The sequence below is a fragment of the Phacochoerus africanus genome, chromosome 2 (assembly GCF_016906955.1).
Source record: "Phacochoerus africanus isolate WHEZ1 chromosome 2, ROS_Pafr_v1, whole genome shotgun sequence".
Lineage (NCBI taxonomy): Eukaryota > Metazoa > Chordata > Mammalia > Artiodactyla > Suidae > Phacochoerus > Phacochoerus africanus.
Window position 1 is genome coordinate 220,614,283 of NC_062545.1, and position 20,583 is coordinate 220,634,865.

Sequence of the window (20,583 nt, forward strand, 5' to 3'; positions counted from 1 at the left end):
TGAGCTGAACACTGGCTGACCCAAGTAAATGGTGTTGTGGCCACAGTTTCCATCACTTCTATTTTTTAAGACTCTAACTACCTTCACTCTGTGTGTCTGAAGTTACTCATCTGTACCTGGAGATACAATCATACCAACCACACTGAATTGTTACATTGAGTAAATTATTTATGAATTCACAGGTAAAGCATTTAGAAGTGGACTTAGCATATGTTGAATACTCTATCGATGTTAGATTTACTGCTATATTTTTTGTATGTGCTAAGATTTTTTTGTGCTGCTCTAGGGTTTTGACAAATGATAGAATAAGAATAGTCAGTCACCCAAAGTGATGGATGCCAATGTCAAGGTCTAGAGAGAAAAGTAAGCAAGGATTCAAAGTGAAAAGGCCTAGTCACATCTCAACTCCTGTCACCTTGAGCGAATCTCTTAACCTCTCCGGGCTTTAGTTTTCTCATTTATGAAATAAGTGCAGATAACATATCTTCAGAGGTCCTTTTCTAAAACTACGTGAGATAGTAGAAAAGGTTTGGGAAAAAAATTGGAAGGGGTCATGTTGTAAGAAAAGATGCTGAGGGGGTTAATTTTCTACTTGAAATAACTGAATAATCTTGCAGGATTTTCTTAGGGAAAATTAATGTTCACTGTACTATTGACAGATTTAAACCATAATGCAGTATTTTTCTTAGGCTGCCAATTAAATATTGTTTCTCCCCCTGGAAAGAAAATTAGAATTCTCATCCCTGCTCAGTAGCAAAGAAATTAATATTTATTCTATTGATTGTATAGGTAACAAAAGGGAATATTAGGGCCAGGAGCTCTAAGAAATCATACTTGTTAAATTTCATTCTATAAAATTTAATCCTGTGTTAGTACATCAGGTATAAGAGGACTGAAAAATGTGCCATGTTGAATTGTGAGAGAAGGTAAAATTTCATGTCTTTGTTTAAAAATCTCATTTATATAATAATGGTCCTCATTTTTCAAAATATTAAATGTTATTGATGTTTGGCTGTCTTTTGTGTAAGAATGTAATTGAACTTCAGTTTTAGTACCATACCATACCACAGAGAAGAAAACTGATGAACTTGATCCTTTAGCTAAGTTTAGGGTGTATCAGTTGGTCTTTGGATGCACATTAATTTTTTTTTTTTTTTGCTTCTTAAGGCTGCACTTGCTGCATATGGAGGTTCCCAGTCTAGGGGTCAAATCAGAGCTACAGCTGCTGGCCTATGCCACAGCCATAGTAATGCAGGACCCAAACCACGTCTGCAACTTATACCACAGCTCATGGCAATGCCAGAACCTTTACCCATTGAGCGAGGTTAGGGGTCAAACCTGCAACTTCGTGGTTCCTAGTCAGATTTGTTTCCACTGCACCATAATGGGAACTCCTAATTTTTAAAAAATAAGTGAATAATAACTCTGAAAGTTGGAAGGGACCTCAGAAACAATTTATTCTAAATTGTACACCTCCAATGACATCCTATAATTTATGTGTCTAGAAAGTACAGTTTATGACATATTTGCATCCATTTAGGACTTAGGAATTGAGTATCTTGACCTAATTTATAATATGACTATAGTTTATAATGCGATTGAAACAGTTCATAACAGAAAAGAGTTAAGGAAGGTAGATTTCAATGGAGTTCAATCTGTATAGTATTAAGATAAGGGATACTAATGTTTTGCTTTGTTTTTTTTTAAATGTAGATCAGTAATTTCCATGTTTACTTTGAAAGTGATCAAAATGACTATAAACATGCATGGAATATCAAAAGAGTATGTTGTGTGGAATAAAAGGTATTCTGGGAGTTGAAGATTAGTCTCAGTATAGGATATTAGGAACAAATATAATACAGCTAGTCATATAAGGAGAACATTTTCAACTTTCTTTTTATTTGAATAAATTTCAGAGACCATCATGCAGACATCAGAGACCGGTTCAGACACAGGTTCGACAGTGACTTTACAGACATCTGTGGCTAGTCAAGCAGCAGTGCCTACGCAGGTGGTACAGCAAGTACCAGTACAACAACAGGTAAGGAGCTGCTGTTCTCAGAGAAGATGCTGTGGCTGTGCCTTCCATTGTGCTGCCTCTTCAATGTAGCTGTGCCCCAAAATGACTCAGATAATCATTTCTGGCAAAATGGGTGCTAAAATAAGCCTTGTTCAGTTCTTAGGTTAAGTCAGCAAATATTTCTTGAGCATTTCCTAGATGAGCCAGGTGCTTTCTCTGCTAGGCTTTAGGGATACAAGATAAATACTCAAACTCTAATCTTTATCTGAAAGAGCCTCTGAGGTCCTAAAGAGAACATTTGTTTCTGACTGGACCACCCTACTGGGTTTTCTCCTCCTTTTCCCTCATTATTATTCTTTTTTCTTTTTCTTTGTCTTTTTAGGGCCACACCCACCCAAGGCATATGGAAGGTCCTAAGCTAGTGGTCCATTTGGAGCCATAGCTGCCTGGCTGCGAGCTGCCTACACCACAGCTGCAGCAAAGCCAGATATGAGCCACTTGTGCGACCTATGTCAAAGCTTGCAGCAACCCCGGATCCTTAACCCACTGAGCGAGGCCAGGGATCAAACCTGCATCCTCATGGATACTAGTTGGGTTTTTAACCTGCTGAGCAACAATGGGAACTCCTTGTTGTTCTTTATCACATCTTATTTATTTCATATTGAAAAATCAGCTATCATATTTTTAAATAATCGGCTTTATTAAGTACTGCTACCTAGTACTTAATAAAGGAGAGAATGCATGTACTTTATGGGCAGGGATTTTGCTTTTGTGATACTTTGGAAAGTGCTGGGCCATTATGGTGACTGATAAATACTGTTTAATTTAAACTATCTTAAAGATCTGGAGATCTGACTCATCCATTTAAAAATTGAGAATGAGTTCATCATCATATGTTTACTATAGGGCTTATTCATACATGAGACACTTGGCTTGTTTTGGAAGGATACTGACAAAATAGTGCTATTCGTGCCAGTTAATAGTTCTCCCTTTGGCCTGTCATTTCTTCTAAACAGTGGTGAAGAAATAAATGAGAAAGATCATGTCATAAAGCATTATCATGAGATTTGCCTGTAATTTCTCAGTATCAAAGAAATTCTTTGGCAAATGCTGCTTCTGCGATTGTAAGTAAGTCATTAGGGAGAGGAATAACTTTTCCTAAATCATAGAAGGAATCAAGATGTTATTTCAGGAGATGAAAGTGGAGTGGGCATAGAGAGTGCTAGAATCACAGAGAAGGGTCTTTGACTCTCAGCGTAATTTAAGACATCTGAAGCAATGATTTTTAAAAAATTTTATTAAAAAATATTTTAGCACATTCTTCTTTCTGTTTTCTACAACACACTGATATTATTGATGTCATCACCTATTTCATGTCTCTGAACGTTATTCAGAAAAGGGTAGTTTATGGCATATCATCCAAAGAGCAAGTAGAGAACAATTGAGACAATGTTATATAATTTTAAAAAGATAAAAATCCACCAATATTAAGCAAATGTTGAACATTACACTCATTCTGCTTTAGTTTTTGTGTCATTTGTGGAAGAAGAATGGGCTTATGAGGGCCTATCTCTACAGCCGTGTGTGGAGGTCATGTTTCCATCTCCAGAAAGTGGCCCCTTGAGATCTTAAAATGTCCATGATGTGTTTATCTGGCCCTCTCTCTGGACTCTCTGTGTTTTCTTAATCCCTCCCTCTTTTCATTTCCCCCCTTTCCTTTTTTCTTTCTGGCCTTCTTTTCTTTTTAGAAAACAGCCTCTTTTTATTGAACTTACATATCATCAGATATTTACTACAGGTCTGATAAAGTGTATAAAATAATATAAAGAGTCAAAGAGTTTGTTATTTTAAAAAAGCAGTCCTGGAGTTCCCGTCATGGCTCAGTGGTTAATGAATCCGATTAGGAACCATGAGGTTGCGTGTTTGATCCCTGGCCTTGCTCAGTGGGTTAAGGATCTGGCGTTGCCATGAGCTGTGGTGTAGGTCTTAGACACGGCTCGGATCCCATGTTGCTGTGGCTCTGGTGTAAGCTGGTGGCTACAGCTCTGATTAGATCCCTAGCCTGGGAACCTCCATATGCTGCGGGAGCAACCCTGGAAAAGGCAAAAAGACAAAATAAATTAATTAATTTAAAAAAAATTAAAAAGCAGTCGTCTTCCCTCTACTCCTCATCAGAGGCAACTCCTTTTGCATCTACTTACCTATTATTTTGATATTTACTGTCTTCAAAAAGAGTATTTATTTTACTGTTTCTTGATTTTTTTTTAGTTTTAAATATTTTCTTATCACACACTTTTTCTGCAGTACTTAACACCCCCCATCAACACCCTTTATCCCATCTTCTGTGCTTCTGAGATGCTAAGTTGCACTATATGCAATTTGAGACCTACAAAAATTTCATATGTTTCAATCTAATCATTATGTTTTAATTTTGGTAAATCATTATCGAATGCTTACATTCCCAGGATGTATAAATACTGTTCAAGTCTTTGTAGGTAGTGAACTGTGACTACCTTTCTTGTTTGTAAAACTCATTATTTTCACAGGAATTAATGATTGTCCACCTAGTTTTTTCTTCATTTTTAAAATTTTTATTGAAGTATATATGATTTACAATGTTGTGATAATTTCTGCTGTACCACAAAGTGATTCACTTATACAAGTACACATATCCATTCATTTTCAGATGCTTTTCCCATATAGAGTATCACAGAATATTGGGTAGAGTTCTCTGTGGTACGTAGTAGGTCCTTGTTGGCTAGTTATTCTATATACCAGTGTGCATATGCCAATCCCAAACTCTCAGTCCATCCCTCCTTACTCTTCCCCCTTTCCTCTTGGGTAATTTAAGTTTGTTTTCAAAGTCGGTTAGTCTGTTTCTTTTCTGCAGATAACTTAATTTGTATCCTTTTGTTAGGTTCCACATGTAAGTAATATATGATTTTTTTGGTCTTTTTTTCGTCTTTTGTCTTTTTAGGGCTGCACCCTTGGCATACGGAGGTTCCCAGCCTAGGGGTTTAATCGGGGCTGTAGCTGCTAGCCTACACCACAGCCACAGCAATGCAGGATCTGAGCCACGTCTGTGACCTATACCACAGCTCATGGCAACGCCGGATCCTTAACCCACTGAGCAAGGCCAGGGATCGAACCAGCAACCTCATGGTTCCTAGTCGGATTTGTTTCTGCTAAGCCATGATAGGAACTCCTATATGATGTTTTTGTCTTTCTGTCTGACTCATTTCACTTAGAATGATAATATCTAGGTCCATCCATGTTGCTGCAAATGGCATTATTTCATTCTTTTTATGGCTGTGTAATATTTCTTTGTATACATGTACCACATCTTTATCCATTCCTCTGTTGATGGACATTTACGTCGCTTCTATGTCGTGGCTATTGTAAATAGTGCCAAACATTGGGGTGCATGTACCTTTTCAAATTATGATTTTCTCTTCAATAGATGCCCAGAAGTGGGATTAAAGGATCATACAGTAGTTCTGTTTTTTAGTTTTTTGAGGAACCTCCATACTGTTTTCCATAGTGGGTGTACAAATTTACATTCCCACCAGCAGTGTAAGAGAGTTCCTTTTCTCTGCACCTTCTCCAGGGTTTATTGTTGTTTTGTTTTGTTTTTTTTTATAATGGCCATTCTGGCTGGTTTAAGGGGATACCTCATTGTACTTTTGATTTGCGTTTCTGTAATAATTAGCAATGTTGAGCACCTTTTCATGTGTTTTTTGGCCATCTGTATGTCTGCTTTGAAGAAATGTCTATTTAGATCTTGCCCATTTTCTAACTAGGTTGTTCGTTTTTTGATATTGAGATGTATGAGTTGTTTGTATATTTTTGGAGATTAGTCCCTTGTCAGTTGCTTCATTTGCAAAGATTTTCTCCCATTCTGTGGGTTGTCTTTTCATTTTGTTTATCGTTTGCTCTGCTGTGCAAAAACTTTTAGGTTTAATTAGGTCCCATTTGTTTATTTTTGTTTTTATTTTCATTACTCTAGGAGGTGGATCTGAGAAGAAATTGATATGAGTTATGTCAAAGAGTGGTTTTGTTTATATTTTCCTCTAAGAGTTTTATAGTATTATATTTAGATCTTTAATCCATTTTGAGTTTATTTTTGTGTATAGTGTTAGAGTGCATTCCAATTTCATTCTTTTACACATAGCTGTCCAGTTTTCCCAGCACCATTTATTGAAGAAACTGTCTTTTCTCCATTGTATATTCTTACCTCCTGTGTTGGAGATTAGTTGACCATAGGTGTGTGCATTTATTTCTGGAATTTCTATTCTGTTCCATTGATTTCTATTTTTGTTTTTGTGCCAGTACCATACTGTTTTGATGACTGTAGCTTTGTAGTTTAGTCTGAAGTCAGGGAGCCTGATTCCTCCACCTGCATTTTTCTTTACTCAGTATTGCTTTTGCTATATGGGGTCTTTTGTGTTTCCATACAAATTAATTTTTTTTTTTTGTTCTAGTTCTGGGAAGAGTGTCATTGGTAATTTGATAGGGATTGCATTGAATCTGTAGATAGCCTTGGATAGCATAGTCATTTTGACAATATTTATTCTTCCAATCCAAGAGCATGGTATATCTGTCTTTCCATCTGTTCATGCCATCTTGATCTCTTTCATCAGCCTTCTAGTTTTCATAGTACAGGTCTTTTGACTTTTTCTGTAGGTTTATTCCTAGGTATTTTATTCTTTTTGATGTGATGGTAAATGGGATTGTTATCTTAACTTCTTTTTGATCTTTCATTGTTAGTGTTTAAAAATGCAATAGATTTCTGTGTATTAATTTTATTACCTGCAACTTAGTAAATTCATTGATGAGCTAATAGTTTTCTGGTAGCATCTCTGGGATCTCTGGGATGTAGCATGTCATCTACAAACAGTGAGAATTTTATTTCTTCCTTTCCAATTTGGATTTCTTTTATTTCTTTTTCTTTTCTGATTGCCAGGGCTAGAACTTTCGAAACTATGTTGCATAAAAGTGGTGAGAGTAGTCTTTCTTCTCAGAGAAGTCTCTTGGTACACTCTGACCTGTTCCAGTCTAGAGTGGAAGCACTTTGCTTAGTTCCCATCCTGGGAACTCCCTTTGCCAACATCATGGTAGCTTCCTCTTCTCTCTTTCTTTCCTGTTTCCTACTATAATGTCTTAAACTCTTTCTTGATTTGCTCAAGCACAAATTATAGTAACTTCCTAAGAAATGGTAGATTTTTGAGATCTTGTGTGTAAGAGGGAATTTATTCTACCTTCATAGTTGTTTGGTAGTTGGATGGGTACAGAGTTTTGGGCTGGATATCATTTTCTTCAGAATTTTGGTGGAGGAGTTCTTACTGTGGTACAGTGGGTTAAGAATCTGACTGCAGTGTCTTGGGTAGCTGTGCAGGTGTAGGTTTGATCCCTGGCCTGGTGCGGTGGGTTAAAGAATCCAATGTTGCTGTGGCTCATATTTATTCCCTGGCCTGGGAACTTAAATATGCACTGGGCGTGCCCATTTAAAAAAGAATTTTTTTTTGAAGGAATTCCTCCATTGTCTTCTAGTTTGTAGGATTGCTATGGAAAAGTCAAAAACTGTTTTGATTTCTGATCCTTTGTATGTGATATATTTTTTTTCTCTCATGTTTTAAATCCCAGTTTCTTGAAACTTCATGTTGATATGCTCTGGTGCCAGCCTGCTTTCATACATTATGTTGGAACCTTGATGGGCCTTTTCAGTCTGGACATTCATGCTTTCCAATTCTGAAAAATTTTCTTCAATTTTTTTCATTTATGATTATCTCCCTTCTTTTTTCTCCTTTTTCACTTTCTGGACTTTTTGGTTCCAGTTTCTGTTTCATCTTTCAGCCCACCTATTACTTTTCATTTCTACCATCATAGTTTTAACTTTCAAGAGCTTTAAAAAAAATTCTGTATGTGTTCTTTTTTATGACATTGTTTTTTTTTCCTGAATATATTTTTTCTCTCTCTGAAAATATTAATTTTTTAAGTTGTTGGAATTTTCTTCTCCGTATGTAATTTGTTTCTTTCAAGCTGTTTTTATCTTTTTTGGGGTGAATCTTTCTTTCATATTAGAAGGTTTTCTCAGGTGTCTGATAATATTTAGGTCTTTTATTCATATTATAAAATTTGGTGATAAAAGGCTGCTTTGAATGCATAAGTGGATTTTGTTGACTTCAATATAGAGTCATCTGACTGGGCTTTTTAACTGGGGACCTTCTGATATTTAGTACTCTTGTCTTTCCTCTTGGACTTGTCATGTTTTTAAGGATGACTTCTCCAGCTTCCTGCCTGGTGGCTGAATGCTTAATTAGCTGCCTAGTGAACTGAGTGGGTGAAGAGAGTTAAGTATTTCTTGCACCAATTCACTGACTCCTCCTTTTCAATATGGTGTCACTCAGACTTGGTGTTCCTCAGTGCAGAGATCACACCAAAGAAAAATCCTCCAAACTTTCACCACAGTTAAGGGAGGCCAGTCACCTCATTGCACAGAGTTGGTGGAGGAGAACTGATTGCCTCTTAACTAGAATCACTTTTTTTCCACATAAATATATATGTAAAACCAAATAACTGAGTTCCTTCTTTTCTTTTTTTCTTTTTAGGGCCACTCCTATAGCATATGGACGTTCCCAAGCTAGGGGTCAAATTGGAGCTGTAGTTGCTAGCCTACACCACAGCCACAGAAACACAAGATCCAAGCATGTCTGAGACCTACACCATAGCTCACAGCAACACTGGATCCTCAACCCACTGAGTGAGGCCAGGGACCAAATCTACATCCCCATGGATCATAGTCAGATTTGATTCCACTGCACCATGACGGGAACTACCATTTTTCTTTTTCTTTTCTTTTTCTTTTTTTTTTTTTTTGAGTTTCTACCAGAAGTGGAAAATCAATATCACCAGCCAGAAATGGAAGATTATACATATGTACACATAGTCTATTTGTGTCTTTATTAAAAATAATCTCATGTACACATGGAGCACACTTTGGAAAACTTTGTGATACGCCATATGGCTCATTCCCAACAGGCATGTTTTTCAGTTCCTTTAGTTAGCTCTTTCCTCTCTGACACTCAAGGCAGTTGACAACTTTGTCCTCTTACACTAAGCAAAGATGTTAAGAACTTTCGTTTTTGTTTTGTCAACAGAGTGTTTTATTTCATATAATGGGTTATTGTGATATATGCCTGGAAATGCCTATTATGTTGTCCTTCCAGGCTTATTTGGAAGGATTTTCCCCCTTCCTTTCCTTTCTTTCTTTCCCTTTCTCTTTCTTTTTCTTTTTCTCTCTTTCTCTACTTCTGTCTTTCTCTCTCTCTTTCTTTCTTTCCTTACCCTTCATTTCCTTTCCTCTGGGATAGTGACATGTTTGAAGTTCCTGGTGTATTGTAACAGTATCCCTGTGGTTATGGAATGTAACAGATGAGATAGATGCTATGGTAAATTCTTACTGCTCTAACATGCCTATAATCTTTATACTGTTAATATGGTGATGTCATTTTGAGTTTTCAGACTGTGGCAGGATGCCTTTAAAAGCTTCTAGCTATTGTCACTGACCCATGATGGATGTTGAAATCATGACATTGATGTCAAAAATAGTTATTTCTTTTGAATAAACTTTTCATTTAGTCCTTGATTTGGCATTTGGATGTAAGGAGAAAGCTTATAGCTATTTTTTTTTTAATGTTGAGATATGTAATCTTATGGAAATGTTGAGAAATCAGAACATTTTAAGATCCTAATTTATAGGTTTATTTCTTCAAAGCCCTAAAGGTTCTACTTTCACTGTATAATAAGTACCAAATAAAATGTTGATTATAGAATTATTACTATGGTTTTTCATTTATTCTGTGTGAGCTCAAGAATCAATTTGTCACCTTTCTTCGGACAATCTGGTTTAGGAATGGAGAACTCCGAGCAAAGATTGCAAAGTCTTAATATGTAATTCTTTATCAAATGTCCTATGTTTGCAATTTTTCATTATTTTACAATAAACCATAAAGTCTCACCTTACAATAAGGACATTGTTGCCCAAGTCAATAAAATCTATAAAAATATTCAAGTTCGCTATCTTGATTAGAAACTAAAATTTTAATATTATTTATCCTGTCATATTTATAAAAGGCTTTTTGTAGTAGTAGGTCTCTATCAAATATGACTAGAAATGTGCTGTTCTACCTTCCTCCCCCTTCATTGAGTTTCTTGTAGATAATTCTTCAAGTTGGTCATTTTATGCCTAAATCTAAGCAGTCTTCTAACCCTTCTTGCCCTAGAACTGAATTAAAAGTCCAGGATAGGGATAAAAGGAAAATATATTCCTACCATTCTGTTCTCTCCCATAGACCACCATTTAGGTTCTTTTCAAGGTTAGAACCTAGTCAAATCAGAACATTTATTCCTGTTTTAATATTGGAATCCAAATATTTCACAGATGCTGCTGACATTGAGGGTAATTCCTAAACCATTGTGAACCAGAACCCCAAGAAGATTTTCTCCCATTCAAGTTTCCCACGTTTTAATTGGCCTGCCAACCATATTTCTTCTCTCTCTAATCTGTCTGTTTTCACATTTGCTTGAACTAGGACACATCTTCTCTTTCAGAGTGTGCCCATGTGTTGTCTCTATACTGCTCCTTCTAAACATAACACCCCAGGTACAGTGGAGCCCTGTGCTTGAGGGGCTTCTCTTTGAGCTCAAAGAAATATATTTTTCAAAGATACTGTCAGCTTTATTCAAATTCTTTTATAATCAGAGACTGAATATTGACCTCTTTCTGCCCAGGGACTGTGTGTTTCTTGTGAATCTTTGGTATGTAACAGTGACATTCAAACCTCTTTTTATGTAATGAATGCTCATTTCAAGATTATATTCAGATACAAATATATATGTTCTTATAAGTAAAAATATAAAAATATATATGTGTAAATAAAATACCTATTTAGGCACTGACTCTGTCCATTATTTGAGATATCAAAATGAATGTAATAACTAGTAGCCATAGTCTTTCTCTTTGGCTAGTTATCAATATATCACATATTTAGCATTTCTATGTAAGTTATAGTACATCATGTAGAATGAGCATGTTATCCCTGTGCTCAAAAAGATAAATGGTATTTTGTGGGTGAAGCAGATCCATATGGAATTGCCAATTAGATTCTAGGCAAAGGCCAGTCTTCAAGAAGGGTAAGTTTTAAATGAATCTTGTCCAGTAGATCTATTTATTACGGGTATTTTTAAAATGATGTCACAACCTTTAAGAGATGGATTTTAGGAACTGAAGTTAGATATGAATGCTCCTGACTTCCTCACATTAGGTCACAGCTTCAATAGTCGGTTATTTCTGTCCTCTCTTCTGTTTGCCATATTCCTGTGTGTAGTAAATCATCACAAGCAGAAGGAAGCCATGATAATTAGTAGTATACCCATGAGAAAGTTCTTTTGGTGGAAGCAATCAACTGTGATTAAGGGGGGAAAAATGATTGCCTATACAATGTTAAATCCATAACAGGATGTTCTGTTGGGTCAAAATGTGATCAATAGTGTTTTAAATGGGATGCTTTGCTAGCTTGGAGACCTAAGCCTGGAGTAGTCAACTCTGTCGTTCTTGGCTTTGTCTTTCCTCTGTTCAGGGTCAAGAGATTTGCTTTTTGTGCATTCTAGCTTCAATGGACATGAATAGAATTCTTCTCCTTTCAGACCATTATCTGATATAATCAGCAGAAACAAAGACATTTTTCTCTGGTTTGCTCTTATTTGAGGCTTGATTCTCATTGGCTTGGTTCCCTAAGGGAAGAGTGTTTTCATAATTAAGACTGTGGCAGACATCCTAAAAGATGGGGTTACATTTTTAAATGAGTTCCAGTTGCATGTCTTTTGTAAAAATACTTTTTTAAAAGACAGTGATTTTAGCTCTTGAAGAACATACTTATTTTTAGAACCAGAACTGCTAATTTTTAGTATCCAATGTAAAAATATAAGGTGTTTTGAAGGAACATGCTGATTTACAATTGAAATAAATTGTACTGTGCTAATCCAATATGAAGTCTCTTTAGTTGACCATCTGTACTGAATAGTTATAAAAATAAGAGTTCCTTTTTAAGTAGTTTGGTAGTAATATTCTTTGATTCTATGTTAAGTCATTTTTAAAATATTTTCTTATCTAGATTTAGACAATTATGATCAGTTCTAGATACTGTATTTTAAGAGGAATAAGCTAGGCATTGTTAAATGCTGAGGTTTCAAAGGTAATTCAATTTGATACCTTATTGTAGGAAACCAACTTTTGAGGAAGATAAAATTGTTATAGAATTAAAGTACCTTAGGAGTAAAGATGGAAATTATTCTTGAGAATGAAGTTCAGTGATGTCTTCACCAAGGATGAGACCTTTGAGCTGTGTGTTGAAGGCAATGTTGGAGTTCACAAGAGAAACAAACTAGAAAAGGGAATTTTGTGTGGAGAGGAGCATGGAAGAGCTCAAGTGAAATCAGGGAATTGCTCAAGGAGGTGAGAAGGCTGGGAAGGAGGGCTGTGGAACAATGTTGCCTAAGAACTTCTTGTGGGAGGTTGAGCCTGATGACCTATTTATGGTGTCTTTACAAGTGCCTCCTCCCTAGTATTTTCCCTCTTCAGTTGACATATTTCTTTATGTATTCTCTCACTGCTAATTTTCTTGATAGAGACATCTACACTTGTCTACTACATTTCCCTCTTCTCTAACCACTTCTTAATCCTGTGAAATTTGGGTGCTACCCATACGACTATGGATACTGTGTACTCTGGACACAGCCAAATCCATTAATTTTCTCTAAGACCTTTCTGGATTTTCCTTTGACATTTGATACTGTTGATTGCCATGCTTCTTTTTTTGCATGGATTTTTGATTTCCCTTTTTATTTCTTTGAGGGCTATTTCACCAGGTAAATCCGATTTTGTAGAGATTAAGAGAATGAGATTCATATTTAGAAGGGATGGGTTCAAATCCTGGTTCTAGCTCTTTCTAGCTGTATGACTTTGGACAAATAATTACCTTTCTGATATTCTGTATCCTAATGTATAAAATAAGGATAATAATGTCTAGCTTATTCTTAGATAAAAATATTAAATGATGTATTTATTAAATAATTTATAATAATACCCAATATAAAATTAGCCTTTAGTAAATTTATTATTTTTACTATTATTATTTTACTCTTATTATTATCAGTGTTAGTGGTAATATTATCTGACTCTCTAATGGAAAATTTGGTGGGGAGTTAGTCTTCTTATCTATAAGAATTGGTCTTTGGCCCTCTCTCTTTGCTGTCATTGTCAAGTAACTTACCCTCTGCAGCTGTTTTAGTCTTAAAACCAGTTGCTTCCATTTTCTTTAATAAGCAAGAACCTGTGGTCTTTCTTTGTATCGCTTCAGATTGTGAATTATTGAAACTCAGGCTTTAGGTCAGAGGGGACACCGGTTTGGTTTGAGGCAGGGGCAGGATTGCTGTCCTTCACCTTGGATGGTCAGTCAGCCAGTACAGTTACCATAGTGATTAGAGAAATGCCAGATGTTTTTTCAGTAGAGTTGAGGAACACGTCCAGTATTTTATTTAGGTCATAAAATATAATAATTTTGGACCAAGTTTGGTGTGGTGGTATAACTTAAAGAAATTAAGGTGAGAATAATGTATTATTATCTTAGCTTGCTTGACTTAAATTTGGATTTTTAGTTAGAAGAGGCTTAAACTGTTTATTTAATGCAGCTATTCCAAAGGACCTCCCAAAGTTGAACTGAAGAAATTTTTCTTCTTTAAGAAGTCACTTAGTTTTGTAGACTTATTTTAGTGGAGTCTATAATTTTGTTCTTAGAGATATATAATATTTCCTGTGAATAATGAATTTGCTTATCAAACTGTCAGTTTTTCAACATCAACACTTTTTATTAAATTGTTAAAGTTTAGTTTGTCCTATAAAATTTTTCATATGAGTAGAAAGTAGAAAACTTTAGGATAACTGGCTCTTTGATTTACGTATAATTTGAACAAATTGGAATGTCATTTAAAAAGAGTACCTTTCCTCTTTGCCAAAGCCAAACAAAGGAATTCTTTATCTGTGCTAAAAATACATTCTCAGTGTAATATATCTCAATATATAGCTCAGTATCCTTGCACTGCACATCTGAAAGAAAAAGAAACTTTAAGGTCCAAATAAATATTATTTGTGGTCTAAGCTGGTCAAGGAAGTGTTTCCAGAGGGACTGACTGTTAAAGATTTGAAGAGTAGAGGTGACCAGTGAGGGAATGAAAGGAACTGGTTTTGAAGGAAGTGTGTTTGTGAACACCTGGCATGAGAGAGAATGTGATGGGTTTTTGGAACTGAAACAGAGTTGAACTGAGTGGAAGAAAGACTAGGAGAGATGAGTGGTGAGAGGTGACATAGAGTATAAGGTGACTTCTCGTGGAGCAATATAAGCTAGTTAGGTTTTCAATAATTTTCACTTTTAAGCTGTCCACCATCCAGCTTTGTCATAAATCTGGTTGCAGGAATGAATCATAATAATGGTAGTTGCCATCTACTCAGCACCTTTTGTGTGCCATTCCTTGTGCCTGATGCTTGGCTTATTACTTCTAAAGCTTATAACAACTGCTCAAGGGTAGGTGGTCTTATTATAGGTGAGGAAACCAAGGCTCAAAGATTTTAAATAACTTGCTTTGGATAAGTTATTTGGTCCAGTGCTTAACATTTGAGAAGTGTGCTCTGAGGTAGTAATTACAAAATGTATGTTGTGTGGGATTGATGTTATATTTCTTTTGAGAGTTGGATATGTTTGTGCTGTCTTTTACCAACTGATTCTTTTTTTGAAAGTCTTCTTTCAAGGGACCCAAAAAATGCCGAGCAAGTAAGTGCTCAGTTTATACTGACAAAATATACTAAACAATATAAAAACTTGAGCTCTTTGGACTGAATCCTTGTGTGTGGAAGAGAAAGGATGTGGGTCTTGTTCATTTCTCCTACCCCAACAGCAGCTCCTGAAATGCTTTTGTGGAACCTCTAGGGAAATGTGGTTCACAAGTTGAGACTCTCCTTTCCTGGACTCCTTTGTAGCCAGATGAATTATTCATTAAAATTCTTCAACGTTCAATGCTTGTATTAAACAAGCATATCATAAGGTTATTTCCATGGAATATTTAACTTTTCAGTCCATGAAAAATAATCATTTTGCCCTCCATTTTATCCAGGGCTGATTTTAAAAATATACATACATTGAATGGTACTTTCTTTTCTTTTCTTTTTTATTTTTTTGAATGGTACTTTATTTTCTTAAAAGCAATTATGTTGATATCAGTCAAAGCCTTTTCTGCTGAGATACTGGATGTTTCATTCTTCTTACAGCCCTTACAAACTCACAAAGTGTCTTTTCTTCCTACTGAGAGCAAATTGGAGCCACTCTTTTTGTCCTGAGTGCCCAGTAGCTCAGTGCTAAATTTATTAAACCCAAAGTTTAACTAATGATACCTTCCATCAGCCATGATTTTTTATCTGAGAGTCAAACCCAAGACATCTGACCTCAGATCATGAGCTTCTAAGCCCCACCCTACAGAAATAGAGCAGTCAGATGAATTATAACTTAAATGGTATGTCCCACTGGTATAGCAGTACTAAGCATGGCAGTCTCAAGGCGAAGAACATTATTTACTTGATGTCAAGAAGGATTAATTTTAGTTCTATGGATTGCAATACATTTTTGAAGATCCTACAAGCAAAGCTAATGAAGCAGGTATACCTAGAGTATAAAGGACTACTTGAGCAAAATACCTAGCAAATAGAATAATTATCAACTTTGAACTTCCTAAAGCCCTCTCTAAACCAAGACCCTAAGTATGAACATCAGTAAATGCAGAACCTTAAGAAAAGGAAAACATGATTAAATCAATGTAGTAAAATGTTGTTAGACAGATAAATCTGGAGAAATGATAATTTGGGAATATTTTGTGTAATTCTTGCGACTTTCCTAGAAGCCTGCAGTTATATAAAAATTTTTTTTGAAATATCTTTACCAATCTGAGTTAAGTTTGTTAAGTGATAATTTTGAGCTATTGATCATAATGTTGTGCTCAGTAGACATGAGTACTTAATATTTTATCTTTAATAAATAAATAAAATCTGAAAGTTTGCCTTAGACATATGCTAAGCAACAGGATATCTAAAAAGCAACCCAAATTTAAACTACTTTTGTGTCACCTCAATGAATCAATGTTTTAAAAAAAGTCTAGAGGAAAAGTCAGTTTTGAGCTTTTTGCCTAGTTCTCTGTAAATTTCCTGTCAAGTCTCCAGTCTTGATGGCTAGGAAAATAAATAAATAAATACCTAAGTAAATAAATAAATATTAAGTCTGAAGAACGCATGAAGCAAGCGATCAATTTTTTTAAATTGCTGGTACTTTCAAGTCTTTTAAAAATATATACAATGAATTGATGGTAAAATTGAGGACTACTTTAAAAAATCTAATTGCTTAGAAAATGCAAACTAAATTATTTCCTAGAAGAAAGTCAAAAATATTAGGAAGTAGGAATTAGGTACTAAGCTCAAAAAAGATAATTAGCTAGTCTGTGGCTTTGATTTTGGTTTTAATTAGTAGCAGTATAGTAGTATGAAGGCCCAGACAGCCATTCCCATCCCAGCCTGTGAGGAAAACCAGATTCTTCAAATCAGTTGATTTAGCAGCCTTTAAAAAATTAAACTCACCCAAATTCACATTATAATTGATATATTAGTTGTTGGATAGGGGAAGAGGTACAGAGTTTTTATTAAATAAAAAAGTATCATTTTTCATCTTATAACATTTAAAGTTTGTTTTAAAAGATTATCTTTTATTTCTGTAAGGTATAATTTTAATGGGTGATGAAAGGTTGGCCTCAAAACTGAAAATAATAATATACAGGGCTTTTAATTTTTGGTTTACAAGTTGGTCAGGCTGTTTCTCACAAATCTATGTAACTAACTAAAGCCATGATTTTTTTTTTCTTTCTCCCTTTACTTCTTGATGTTTCTGGGTTATTAAGTATTGATAAGCTTTGGCTTCTATTACATCTGTGCTTTCTTATTATTAGCAATTTTCAGCTTTTTTGAAATAGTAGGATTAAAGAAGAAAAACAAAGTAAGAAAAATTATACATTAGAAGAGAGTGCTTGAAATGTAAGAGGAAAAGTGATTCTTAAATAAAACTGTTTATTAAGATAACAGAGTTTAAAGAGGCATCGTCCCATTTGTAAATCAGGGTAACTTTGTATATCGTCACTAGCAGAGGTAAACTGTAGTACCAACTAACATACAGGGTTTTTTTTTGTTTTCTTTGTTTTTTTTTTTTTGGTAAAGGAAACTATAAATTGAATAACTAAGCAAAATTATTTCTGAAGTGGGAGTTCCCTTCGTGGCTCAGTGGTTAACAAACCCAAGTAGGAACCATGAGGATGTGGGTTCGATCCCTGGCCTCACTCAGTGGGTTAAGGATCTGGCTTTGCCGTGAGCTGTGGTGTAGGTTGCAGATGTGGCTCAGATCCTGTGTTGCTATGGCTGTGGTGTAGGCCAGCAGCTGTAGCTCCAATTCAGCGCCTAGCCTGGGAACTTCCTCATGCTGCAAGTGCGGCCCTAAAATGCAAAAAAAAAAAAAAAAAATATATATATATATATATATATATATATATATATATATATATATATTTCTGAAGTTTTGGGAAGGTGATAGTAAATAATTGGTTTTACTTTGAATGAACATAAGCTTTAGTTTCCAGTAATATTTTTTCTGAGTTTCTTAGGAAACTGACCAGACCATTGATTACAGTCCTGTTTAGGGACCCATAGTAACATAATTATTCTATGCACAGACTTGACCAATGATTTTCTGGTTATTGTGCTGATTTTCAGGGCTTTACTTTGACATTGAGGTTCACTAAGGTGTTTGTTGCCTTTGGTTCATTGATCTCTTAGAGTTTTACATTTAAAACTTATACATTTGAAAATGAAATACTCTCGGAGTTCCCATCATGACTCAGTGGTTAACGAATCTGAGTAGGAACCATGAGGTTGTGGGTTTGATCCCTGGCCTTGCTCAGTGGTTAAGGATCTGGTGTTACTGTGAGCTGTGGTGTAGGTCACAGATGCAGCTTGGATCCCTTGTTGCTGTGGTTTTGGTGTAGGCCAACAGCTGCAGCTCCGATTAGACCTCTAGCCTGGAAATTTACATATGCCACTGGTGCGGCCTTAGAAAAGACAAAAAAAAAAAAAAACAACCAAAAAAACCCTTAAATACTCTTAATTTTTCCCAGCAATTTCATAAATACATTTCATAGAAATTGTTACTTTAGCTATTTATTTTAAGTAGATGTTAAAAATAACAAAGCAAAAGATCATCCAAGGACTCTCTCTTGGAAAAAATACGACCTAGAGAATCTAGTGTAATAAGCAAAACCCATCGTCTTAAAGAGTCAGTATAAAAATAGATTACTGACAATGATAATTTATCTCAGTAGACAGTTTATTTCACATGTGGAGAATGTTCTTGATGTTTGAGCTTAAATTATATTCATACCTATGTTTCTGGTTGGTAATACTTTAAATTAGTATTGAAAGTATGTAGTTTTTGTTCTTCTGATACAGACTAAAGGAACAGTAATGTAAATTTGATCTCAGAAGGGGAGTGAGTTGGAATTCTAGGTGTGCTGCTTAGAAGTTGCATAGCATTGAGCAAGTCACATTAACATCTCTGCCCTGTGGTCTCTATAACCATCATATTGTAGATGCTCATTTGGCAAACATCTGTTATGTGCCAAGAACTGTGTTTGCTACTGGCATATGAAGAACTTTAAAGTTAGGTCGAAGAGACAGGTGAACAGTAGATTACACAGAGAGTAATGATGCCTCACGTATATATATATGAAATCATAGGAGCAAAAAACACAATGTAATTTGGAGATAAATCAGTTGCTGGGAGGAGACAATTGTGGGAAACTTCATAAAGAAAAAACTGAAGAAGTACCACCAGCCTTACTTCCCTTATTTTTGCAATATATGATTCACCCAGAATTGTTGCTAGGATCAAGTGAGAAAATATTTGTAATGGAGCTTTGTAAACTGCAAAGCATTTTGCAGATATGAGGACAAATTACTGATTCATATACTAGACACTGCTAGAGATAGGAAAATGATTTCTAAGGGCAGTGTTTCTCAATAAGTGATGTATGGGTATTTTCTTAGGAATCCACTATGTGTGTATGTATGTATTTAAATATTTGTAATGAAACTATGAACATATTCTAGATTATCTTAATTACTGCATTGTAACCAAAACTGCCATCCAATTTCATGTGTTTTCATAAGTGTTTAACATTTCTTTGGTGCTAGGAGTTTGAACTACTATAATTTTGGGAGGCTAATGAGAAGGAAGAAAGCCAGCCTTAATATGAAAATGATCAAAGCTAAATGATACTATAGGTAGGTTGAATGCAAAAGAAGCTTCATCATAATAGTTGACCCCACAACTGTCACTATTTATGTCTTGATTTATGTTTGTGCATATTTTAATAATATTTTATTGAACACTGGAGGTTGGCAGTTATTATCCCATAGAAGCACTGCTGGTTGCCAAATGATAATTAAGTCTATCTGTTATGCATTCTCCAGGCCCCATGTACCTTTCCTTTACAGACCATTTCATTGCTGTGGTTTTAATTGATTCATATGATTAGTGGCTTTCCCCAAAACTGCATTATAAATTGATAATCCAGACATCATGTTTGTCTTTTACTCTCACTGTAGTAAGTGTAGCATACATGATCTGTCTGATAATAGGTGCTCAATAAATGTTGAATTAATGTGTGAGCTAGGTAATACTGAAGTGCCTTCTAAATTAATAGTGATTAAAAATACTTAATTACATGTTTACTGTTAAATGTGCCCACACACATATTCCATTTTTCAAAAACTATAATTTTTGAATAGTGAAATGGTCACTCTCAGATATCTGCTGAGCAGAACTTCTATATCCTGTATTTGTGCAAGATTTATTAGGGTCAGAAAAAGATAGATTAGAATAACTATTTATAATTTTTTTCTAAAAATAGATTTAGCACAGATATAAATAATTACATATATCATATGTATAAACGAAGCATCCTGAAGAGGGGTTAATGGTGGCCCCCTCACTTTTTAAAAGTTTATTTAATTTTTCTTGAAGTATAGTTGCTGTACATTATGCTAGTCTCAGATGTGCAACAGTGATTTGACAATGAAGTGCACTACAGAATGATCACCATAAATCAAGTAACCATCTGTCACCTATACACAGTTATTACATTATTATCAACTATATCCACTCTGGTGCACATTACATCACCATGCCTTATTTATTTTGTATCTGGAAGTTTGTCCCTTTCAATCCGCTTTACCTATTTCACCCATCTATCCACCCCCCTCCACCTCTGGCAACCACCATTTTTCTCTATCTATGAATCTGTTTCTGTTTTGTTTTGTTTGCCTGTTTGTTTTGTGTTTTAGATTCCACATTTAAGTGAAATCATAC

At 35.2% G+C, this 20,583-nt stretch overlaps 1 protein-coding gene across 4 annotated transcripts in view; it reads left to right on the forward strand.

The window, feature by feature from the left end:
* Positions 1 to 20,583, forward strand: part of RFX3 (regulatory factor X3) — a 295,181-nt gene that overhangs the window by 133,283 nt on the left and 141,315 nt on the right. For all 4 annotated transcript variants that reach the window (XM_047767697.1, XM_047767698.1, XM_047767700.1 and 1 more), the window contains one exon: positions 1,917 to 2,041. In XM_047767697.1, the coding sequence (XP_047623653.1) occupies positions 1,917 to 2,041 (125 nt within the window). The remainder of the gene's footprint in view (positions 1 to 1,916; positions 2,042 to 20,583) is intronic.